Genomic DNA, 10,953 nt, shown 5'->3' with positions numbered 1-10,953 from the left:
GATTTTAAACCTGACGTGCTTTGTAATATTGTTTCCTCAGACGAATGATCACGCAGCCAAGAGCAACTGGATTTGGCGCTGTAATGTTTATGTAAAGAAAAAAGATTTGTCTACCTCTAAAAATAGTTCGTATTCGAGGCGAGGAAACAGAATTTGCAGTGAGTAAATGTGTTAGTTTTCCTGTCTGTTTTGTTACCAACACAAACTATTTAATTTCGCGTGGCAAGACCGACTGGCGGTACGGATATAAAAGAGCTCGAAGTTTAAAATTTTAAACAACTGAAAGGAAAATTATTAGCCGTATCCAAGGCGCCTGACAGACTTGTAATTTCGACTTTTGTTACCAAGAATTGAAAGTTTCGAGCTATAAGTCCTCAATTAGCCACCTTCACTTTTTGCACGTTCGAACGAGAGGCTATTTTGAAAACCTTTGAATTTGCCGCTTTTCATTGACGAAGTGTCAATTACCCAGTGAGTCAAAAAATCGAAAATGTCAGCAGATCGGCGGCGTTTTCTTTTAGTTTTATATTCTCAAATGTTCCCGTTTCCAAGAGCAATATAGTCTGAACAAAAGCTCGCTCTGCGTTAAAGGATAATTTTTTAAAAATGGCTGATAGTTAAGTCGATCGCAGAGAAACGGGAAAAATCTTGCGGAAATCACTCGAGCGCTTAACCGGAAGTGCCTTGTTTTACACCGGAAATGGAAACTGTGGGTGAAGCATGACGCAGCTTCCCCACAACTTTAAGGAGCATTTATTTTGACAAATTGTTGCTGCTCAGTGAGACCAATTAAGAGATGCGGTCGTTTTAATTTGAAAATTTAAACTATACTGGGGCATGTTCTCTATTGTCTTTGACGGGGATAGAGAAAAAGCGGAAAATATATTTTATTTTTTACTTTGTTTAGCCAAGAGAAACTTGTATTTGGGATAAAAAAAATGCGATTCTTGGCATTAAAACAGTTCAGGGTATAAACAAAATAGAAAAAGAGTAACTGTGGCTTTCAAAGGCTAAGTATGCATTAATAGCTTGTTACAGCAAACATAAAACACCGCTTACTCTTGCAAAAAAGCGTCCATTGAAGACAGGCGGGAACAAGCTAATCCCAGACGTTTTTATAATAATAATAATAATAATAATAATAATAATAATAATAATAATAATAATAATAATAATAATAATAATAATAATATAACATTTTTAGCAAATGAAGGAAAAAAAGCATTTGCAAAATGAAAACCGCCCAGGGCATAATTGTTTTGAAATAAATAATAATAATAATAAAGCAGAGTAGCTTACAAGGTTAAAAAAAAGTTTGGGATCGAATACAAATTTTTTATATTTAGCCGGAAACATGTATCTTTACATTTATCTTTCAGAGAACGTCCTTTTACTCAATTCCTCGATTGCATGAAATAAATACTAGGTCTACCTCGGTCTACCTTAGTATTAAAACGAGAAAATTCAGTGGGTCAGTATGAAAGATTTATGACTCAGAATTTTTCCGCAGCTTAATCATTCCAGAAGGTAAAGACGGTATCCTCTACATTGACTTATTGCAATATAATGACTTTTTAAGCATATTTACAGACCAGGCTAAAAAATTTCGGCAAATAAATAAAAATTGTTATTATTTATACTTGAAAAAGAAAATAATTTCTAAGGTTCAATTTGGCAAGGAACTCGTATGGTGGCTTGCCAATGCCGACTCAACACAACTTCCTTGTTTTAGTTTCCAAGACGTTTTAGTTTGGGCATAAAACTCATCTAAATACGAAAGGGGCAGTGCAGGGTCAGCCTTGTAATTGAAATACTACCAGAAGAAATCTGATTGGCTCATGTGCGGTCCGACAAAGTTATCAGCGATATAATAGCTATTATTCGCCATCCTGACGGAAAGCCTGACTCAAAATGAGCCACATGAGGAAAATATTTCGAGCTAAATGAAACTATGAAGGGAAGTGAAATGGAACGACGAATGACGAACTAGCAGTCGATCGATATCAGGTTATAGATTTAAACCCTCCCTAGAAAAACAATGTCAGGATGAAAGCCCACTTCATGATGCTTTGAGAAATGAGTAATTAATACACTTGTGTAAAAGAGAAAAAACGCACTTTTTTCACATAGCAAATCTTAGTAAGAGTTAAGTGGAGTATGCTCGACCACTCACGCTCATTATTTTTGTAAGTATATCACTCTAAGTTCAAGCTTGAAACTTTGAACATTCAGTAAAGTTGCTTCTGTCAAGATGAATGAGTTTTTAATTCGTTGTCGCTCCACCGGTAAGCTTATGATCCTTGATAAAACCCGCTAATAAAAAATCATTTTAAGAGGAAGAGAGGTTATGGCCGTTTTGTCCGGCTAGACTCGAGATGCCTGTTCAAGCCAAGCCAAAAGGATTGTTTAAATTCTCAGAAGCAACGAGACTTTACTCAAGCGACGAAAGCTTTCTCTTCGTAGACCATGGGCCGCTTTTGAAAAAAGACCAAGATCTGAAAATTATTATCTAGGCGGCAAATAGCTTTTTTGTGGATTCAAGGCAAATTCTGAGCATGATTTAATCACATGTTACCTAAATTTCACTACCCGTGTCTAACGTAAAAAAAACTACACCAAGGAGAGTTTTAACGGGTGATGCCTGAAGCATTACTATATGGCGAATAAACAATAAACTGCGGTGTAGACGGAGAAGATTAAACTTTGGTGAAGCAGCAAAAATTCTGCTAATCCGAAATGCTAACACGATAACTAACAAACTTGTGGTAAACAGCATGAAAACAGGGCTTGGCTGCAATCGGTAAAGTAGGATAATTTTCTCGAATAATTACAAATTGCTGTTAACAATCCTTCGATCCACCGGCGCTAATTTGAAAGCTGTATAGCCTGGTGCGAGAAATTAAGCGAGGGGGCAATAACTGAAATAAAATTAACAAACGATACGCTCATTGTATTAAAGACATCAAACGCGCCCGGAGGCAGGGAGCAAACTGCGCGACCATTTTACCGCCTTGATTATATCTACATCCCTTGATATACCAATAGTTGTTTTGGCCGCGCAAGATAATCTGAACTTTAAATCCAAAGAAAAAACACATACATTGCCCGATTGTTGTTTTTGTATTCAAGCAGAGAGGTGGATGTAAAGCCTCTACCGCCGCAGACTCATTAAGTAAAGATGATAAGCGACCACTAAAACAAACTGCTGACACGTTTAAAAGCGCTTTTAGTAGCTTGCTCTTTTGACGCGCCGGCAAAGTTTAAACAGGCAGGGCGCGAGAAAAAAATCCAAGGACCGGCACTTGAAGCCTTCTTCCCCCGATCGGCACGGTAAAAAGGCCGATAAGATAAAACATAATTATGATTACTGAGTCCACGGATCCTGCAGTACTATAATTACTCAGTTCGGTATAATTACACGTAACACCCCCAAGTCAAAGAAGCAGCGCTCTTGACATGCGCAGAAAAAAAACACAGAAATTTTAAATTGCCAGGAAGAAAGGAAAGAATAAAACACAAAAGAAAAGACATAAGTGGAATTACTTTTAAGCCAAGGATAAACGGTTCTCAAGCGGCCAAAAGTGTATAAGAAAAATTAAACGTTTACTTCTAAAAACGCACACTTTCGGTTTTACTCTATCTAATCCCATTCGACGTTAAGGGTGTTTTAGTCGGTGTAAAAAATAACATAAGAACGGATTCTACAAAGACAGTAATGGACTGTTTTCAGTAGAGCTAGTTAACAGATGTTTTTTTTCAAATGCGTAAAAAAGGTTGTCAAAGCCAGTTGTTTTCCTTCCTTTCTCGTTTTTCTTACGAAAGCGCCGTTTGCTGAAGCTAATAGTTGCTTGTTTCCACATTTGCGTTTCTGAGACGATGAACAAGAACTGCCTTGTGGAGAGGAGTAGACTTGCTACAAGTCGACCTCTCATAAGTTGTTAAAATTGAGCGGAGTGAGCTTCAATGCATGAGGTCGCGCAGCGACCGAGCGAGCGACGAAGGAAGAAAAATAAAGGACTCTTAGAAAGACTAGGAGAAGAGCCCGGCAAAGCGCTCTCTGAAACGGCTACAAGAGCATAATCGGCAAAGTTCAATAAAAATTTTAGCGAGACAAGCAAAAAAAAAAGAAAGGAATAAGACTGAATAAGAATAAAACATAAGAAAGAAGTAAGCGATTTATATGTCTCCTAATAACTACAGAAAGGGCAATTAGTATTAAATGTTACGAATTTTTTTTCTTATAACTCCCACACGATGAACGCAATCTTTTATTGCAAGCCATGAGGTATAAAATGAAGAAATGATACTGCTTGACTACTTCGTCAAATCATGCCAATGAAACGTTTCTGGAGTTGATCTTTTTTTTTTTGGTCAAGAAACCAACTAACAACTGAGGTTTGCTTCTGTAGCGAAGTAAAAGTGGAAGAATCAACCGGCCAAAATTTACGGTTTCTTGAAGGAGGTGACTATAGTTCGCTGATAGTGAGCGATTTGGACAGGAACATCTGCTATGTGCGTGGTGTTGTAAAAAGGTAAAAGCGCCGAAAGGGAAAGGCTTAAAACGAAGAGGAAGGAAAATTCGAACTACTTATAAAGCGGCTGAAACACTTGGGGGCATTTCAAACAACCGTATGGCAGATGGCCGGGTACAGGACGAAAACAGGACATGCAGGAACTCAAATACGACATTTAACAGATTCGCAGGCTCGCCAAAAAAGATATGGTTTGAGTATATTCCGTTCAAATTTGGTGTTATAAATTAAAATGCTGAGATCAAGGAATATGAAACATGAAACATGCGAGGCAGATAGAGAATGCGGACCCAATAGGAAACTGACCCAGGACCGTGGGGGTTATCACTAAGTTGGCTTATCCTTTTTACTCGATTAGAGAGATCATCAATTGTAGTTCCACGTTAGAGTAAGTAGAGGCCGCAGTTCTACGGTGTGACCATACGAAACCTCTATAGCAGGACTTTTACACGCTGTTATTTAGTAAGTAACTCTGAGTCTGTGGATGAATTCCTATGATGTTACCAATAATATCCGAAAACCTCTTCAGCATTACTTTCACGTTTCTATTCATTTCACAGTTATAATGAAGTTGAGGGTTTTTCAGTTTTGGTTTTTGCATGGGCACTTGAGTGAAAAGATTACTTTGCACTGAATGCACAGACTGAATTCACGGTTGAAGCTCTGTTGCTCATGCTTGTGGTATACAGCAACGCGTTAGAAGATTTAAGCTAAAAGTATTGCCTAACAACATTAAATGGTGATATTTTACAATCATTTACCTTGAGGACCACCACAGCTTCTCTTTGAGTAACGGTCAAAGATGCAATAGGAGACTTTCAAGCTAGTTAGAACTTCCTCTTTAAACCATAATCGCATGCAGCACATGTACAATGTTTTTAAACTTTGCTCTCTGAATAAAGCACACGTATTGTTCTTGGTTAGGTCTACCAGTATCATAATAAATTGGCCGGAAGAACACGGGCAAAAAAAATGCTTAATAACGTTCACAATCACGAAAGTCGAATTTTTTACCGTCAAAGTCATAACGTTTGCGCCAACGGAAGATTGTCTAAAAGTAGCCGTTTTTATTTTCTCTTAGAAAAAATTCGTGCGCCACTGTAGACTAGTGTACTGCTCAGCCGAGTAGATTTCTTTACAATGATTTCATTCACCGACTTCAAAGTAGAAATGTTCATTACCTGACTGACAGTCTGAGAGTACCAAGTGAAATGCCTCAGAAAAGCAATTCAGATATATAAATGTAATTTATTTTGAAGATACCTAAGAGCTATATAGGTACAGTGAAACACGAGGTTGTATCGAGCAAAACTATACAGCGGGATTCGTTGAAGACCTCTTATGTTATGGAAATCAAGAACAGAACAAACTGCCTCTATTTGATCAATTCTGTATATTAAATTCAACTGTCAGGCAAATAAAGACAAAAGCCAAATAAACTAGCGTTGCTCCTATCCACAGACAGCCCAATACATTGGATATCACCTCTGTAAAGTCTCTTTGGTTTTAAGTCGAGTAAAAGTGAGATTTTCATAATCGCTTTGCCCTCATGGTTTACTAGTGAGCTTTGGCTGTCAGTGGCCCTTTCAAATCATAAAAAAGGTGTGGATAGTAGTGCCTTTTGTGCAATTTCCTGAACAAAAATGACGGTCCAAAGGGCAAAGTTAAGAGCATCAAAGTTCAAGAATAGCAGCCATACATGACTGGCGATTTTACGAGATTATTCATTTAGCCTGAAGAATCAACAATGTTACAGACTCAAGTTTACTTGATCCTTTCCGCTCAAAATATCAATTTCCCTTGACTCAGGTCAAAATTTCGCCCTAGCGTTTCCTTGACCAATAGGAACTACCCAGAGAACTGGGAACTGCCTATCAGTCTCCTGAATTCTGGCAATTAACTTAAGAAAAAATATGGGCGAAATAGTCTTTTTACTCAGTACACAACATCAGTTACTTGTGTGGTTTCATGGACGAAATGTCCAAGAAATCTAGCGAGTGATTAGGCTGGTGTATCAAAGTACATGAATAATAGTCCGGATTATGTAAGAATATCCATTCAACCTAAAAAAAACCAATAAATTAGTTTCAATTTTCAGGATTGTTCTCAGTTGATAACCGACTATCATATTTGTCCATAAGTCCGTTCAAATTCCTTTCTGACATTTTTGCGACCTTGTGAAGAACTTCCCCCAAACCGTTTCCTCAATTCGGGATCCTGTTATGTTATTGCCACAAGGTGTCCTCACAAACAGACCGAATGAACTGCCTCACTGACAACCTACGTTTAAAAACCTGCAGTGTTCCGCTGATTACTCACGAGCGACCACCTTTGTTCTGAAGGAGGTGGAGAGGTCATTTCCGAGATGTTTTAGCTGTATTTAACATTCTCGGCTTTTAATTTTTTCGTTATATTTCCAACCTTTTAGCAAATGATTAGGAGCAGTTCATCGCCTTAAGTCGACGAGTCGCCAGCTTTATAAGATAGTTCTTGAAAGGTTACGCGCCAGAGCCAAGCGGATCAGGTCCATCTTGTCTTTCTCTTCCTCTTCTTGCGCCTGAAAAAAAAAAGAAAAAAAAAAGTGAGAGCCTTTCGAATGTTTCTCGAGCCTTTTCGAGTTACCTTAGCTCAACTGGGAAAGCGCCAGTCTGCTGAGCGGGAGTACACGGGTTCAAACCGTGGCCAGACCAACACTCAGGGTCTTTCTGAGAAGAAAGGGCTGCCTTTGTAGTCGCACCTGCAAACGGTTAGACTTTCTAGTCTTCTCGGGTAAGGACGAAAAACCGTAGGTTCCTTCACACAGCACTTTCTCTTACCTGGTTCTTGTGGGACGTAAAAGAACTGTTTCGAACACTGTTCGAAAAGAGTAGGGGACGTAGACCGCGGTGGTGAGGCCAACCTTTCCCAGGGTGGGTGGGTTATCTGTAAGGGGAGATCTTAATATGATCCTCCTTCAGGTGTTATTAGAAAGTGAGAGAAAAAAAAAAGGAAAATATTGCAAGCGCTAAGAGAGAAAAGAATGCAGCCACTTGGCAGAAAATCTGAATATTAAGCAAGAGTTATAAAGTACTGGTCAGGACTTAATCATTTGAGTTGACACACATTAGGATTTTATTTTTCAACCTAACGGTTCGCACCGACTGAAAACATCAAAACATCAACAAACGCGAACAGTTTCAATCACACTTTCATCGATTTTCAATCACATTTTAAATCATAAGTAAACTGACAAGCAGTAGCAAATGGCATTCATACTAATCGAAAGTTTGTGTTTGGTGATTTGTGCTATCATGCGAGGAGATAATAGTGAGGTAAACATAGAACATTAGAACTTCCTGGCTGTTCGACTTCACGCCTAGCAATTGTATATACCTAGCAACTTGGAAAGTTAGCGACAACCCTGACCACGTAGAGATAGACGTCGTTCCGTCTACCATGAGAACTTAAAAACGGTGTCCTTAATAAGTACTTAGTGCTAAACATACTGACACTTCAATAGAGAAGTGTTCCTTTCTAAGATGTTTGGTCACAGTGCCGCACATCACGCCCTTTTAGCACCGTTTGTTGTTCAGTGCTCCGACAACAAAAAATACTTTTGCCACTAAAACACCTAGAAAATAGAACGTAACGAAGAAAAATGAGCAGTTCAATCGACTTGGACATCCTCACAACTAAAACATCTAGAAAATAGAACGTAACGAAGCAAAACAAGCAGCTCAATTGACTAGGACACCCCCACAAGCTACGTACATGCCACAGAATTAAGTATGCATGTAGCCGCCAAAACAAAAAGAGAGGATGTTTATTGAGGATGAGAGTGCCAAAATACAGACAGGTTACTGCCACTGCTATTGAATTTTCGTCCCAAATTATTTCCTGACGAAAATATCGAATACTGATATCGTCGCTACGTCAGTTAATTGTTACTAATTATTCTCTTTAACAGAATCGCTTCAGTAATTCTTTGTTACTTCCTGGAGAAATCGGAGATCACGCCACAAAGAACCACAAAGAAAAACAAGCTGACAAACAAGTGATCTTACAAAGATTCCGCTTGAATGGACAAGTTGTGTGACTGTAGCTGCGCAGAGGCAAAAGTCAGAACAACTCTCCATAAAATAAAACAGAGCCAAAGCTACTGTGATAAGGTTTTATAGTTGTCTTTATAACTTTAAGTACGTGCACCAAAATGCAGAGTGTTACAAGTGAATTCAAACGGAAGCTTTTTGAGAGCCGCCACTTGTTCCTGGAGTTGTTTTTTTTCCTTGTGGAGTGCTACCACATAGCTTTCGCTTGAATGGTGCCACTTGATCCTTTTGTTACTTCACGCTATTATTATAATTATTACAAAGCTACGTGCCTTGACTGAACGCAAGAAAGTTCTCGCGTCAAAGAAGCGGCATATACGTTTGAGGGAACACCCATTAAACCCTAGCTGCGTCATGACAAATGATAAGTAGTTTTATTTGCGTGCCCGTAACACGCTCACGTCTTGTTACAAAGTATCGTTTTGTGCGAGAAAGCACTTTATGGAAGAGGGGATCACTTCGAGTAGTCTGGTATTAACGTATTGTACGTGTGAAAATAGATAGAAGCAAGTCCCTCTACAGTCACCTCCCAACAACTCCATTCGCTAACGAAACAGTTTGGCTTGGAACATCCCTCTCAGGGAAATAGGCGGGATCACTGGGCGGGATACCCTACTTTTATATACTCTGTGCCCTTCCCCCTTCCCCTCCCCTCTCCCGCCTCCTCAAACACACCACGACTAACGTCAAAAGGATTACAGCGAATAGTATCTTTTTTCTTTGACGTAATGAATCTGTTTTGTTAGCTTTGCCAGAGATTAAGCCGGTCAAATCTATTCAGTGTACGCAGAATTGGCACGATCAGTCTTTTCCTTCACTTTTGAGACTCAAAATTAGCTTGGGGTAAGATTATCTAAGATGATAACAATATTCCGCCCTTTCGTGCTATCCGCAAACTAATCCAAATCTCTGACAAGCTCATGTTTTTGTCTGTAACCTCACTATATACCAAATATTTATATTTGATGCTGTTATTACCGACAGTTCTTTCGGCTTTTCGATTATTTTCGAGAGGTGAGCGACGGAAAACTCTTAAAAAATCCCAGATGTGGCGAGATGCGCAATAACAGTAAATTGCCTCACGGCAAACCTCAACCGGACGAAAAGACTTTTCAAACGCGGGAGACTCTATATCTAGAACGTTCAGGGCCGGATTTGATGCAATGAGAAGTATGGTAAAGGTAAAAGGCTTTTTTTTAAGAGTTTAGAGTCTCCACTGTTTTTCGCGTGCCGGGTTTGACGCGACTTCATTAATGGCATATTTGGTTGACTTCCTCATTAAAGCAAAACACTTCACCCTTTGGCGGCGGTAACGCTTTTTCTGTAATCCCAAATTCTCTTCTATTTTTAGCAGGATATTTACCAGTAGAAGGTCAAATCTACTGTCAGAGTTCACTCGGTAAAACATCGCTTTAGAAAAGTATGTCATAAATGACAAGTGTTCTCAAAAAGAAAAATATTGACAGAGTAGGACTAGGATGAACATTGAAAGTTATATTCAGTAAACCACAGGGAGGCTCCAAATTAACCACAGGCTTCTAAATCATAGATAAAACTGTGACATTTTCTTCAGACACTTCTAACGTATTTGGAAACATTCGGTCGTTGGTTGCCCCTGATAAACTTTGGATACGATTTCTTCAAAAGCACCAGAAACTGCCCACAAAAAAATCCTGAGAATGATTTGAGCAATAGGAAGTCTATGAAGTCCCAACAACAAATTGATAATTATGTCACGTCTTGTTATGAGAAAGCTGCCATTAGAAGCTGCGCTAAGAGCCTCTTTCATGCGCTCTTTTAGATCTAAAGCTAGATAAACCCCATCCTCGGCACTAACTGCACGTTTCGCAGATTTTTTTACGGCGGACTCTGGTCTGGGAAGTTACTGCTAGACTACAATAAACCCCTTTTAAAAATGTTTCGAAAAGCGAGCAAAATATGTAAGCGCACGTGAAAATCGCCACCCACGAGGAAACGTGGAGGGACGAGTTCACGCGCGTGCGCCCTACTAATAGTAGTCAAATTTATCACTTGCAAACTTCAGGGCACGGTTCCCCAAAAGATGCTTAAGTTTAACCCACGATTAAGCCAAATTTTAAACAAGGTTTTCTTGTCTAAGGACATGTAACTCGAGCTCACAAAATACTGTTGTACTTTAAATTCCAAAAAAACAAAATGATAACGCAAAAGTTACCCTAAGCAATGCATAGAAAGGTAAATTCGAAAAGTGGAACAAAATTTTAATCCTGGATTATAGCCTTTCGGGAACCGAGGCCTGGGTATCTCTCTATCTCTCTCTCTCTCTCTTTATGTTTGGCAAGGTGATAGGAAAG

General features: G+C 39.0%; 1 protein-coding gene across 1 annotated transcript in view; it reads right to left on the bottom strand.

The window, feature by feature from the left end:
- Positions 1 to 5,760: 5,760 nt before the first annotated feature.
- Positions 5,761 to 10,953, bottom strand: part of LOC140941588 (nuclear pore complex protein Nup85-like) — a 60,438-nt gene continuing 55,245 nt past the window's right edge. Inside the window, exon 25 of the mRNA XM_073390608.1 lies at positions 5,761 to 7,089. Within this exon, the coding sequence (XP_073246709.1) occupies positions 7,009 to 7,089 (81 nt within the window). The 3' untranslated portion in view covers positions 5,761 to 7,008. The remainder of the gene's footprint in view (positions 7,090 to 10,953) is intronic.

This window comes from Porites lutea, chromosome 6 (genome assembly GCF_958299795.1).
Source record: "Porites lutea chromosome 6, jaPorLute2.1, whole genome shotgun sequence".
NCBI lineage: Eukaryota > Metazoa > Cnidaria > Anthozoa > Scleractinia > Poritidae > Porites > Porites lutea.
Note: the sequence above shows the minus strand (reverse complement) of the source record. Positions and strands in the feature narration are given on the sequence as shown.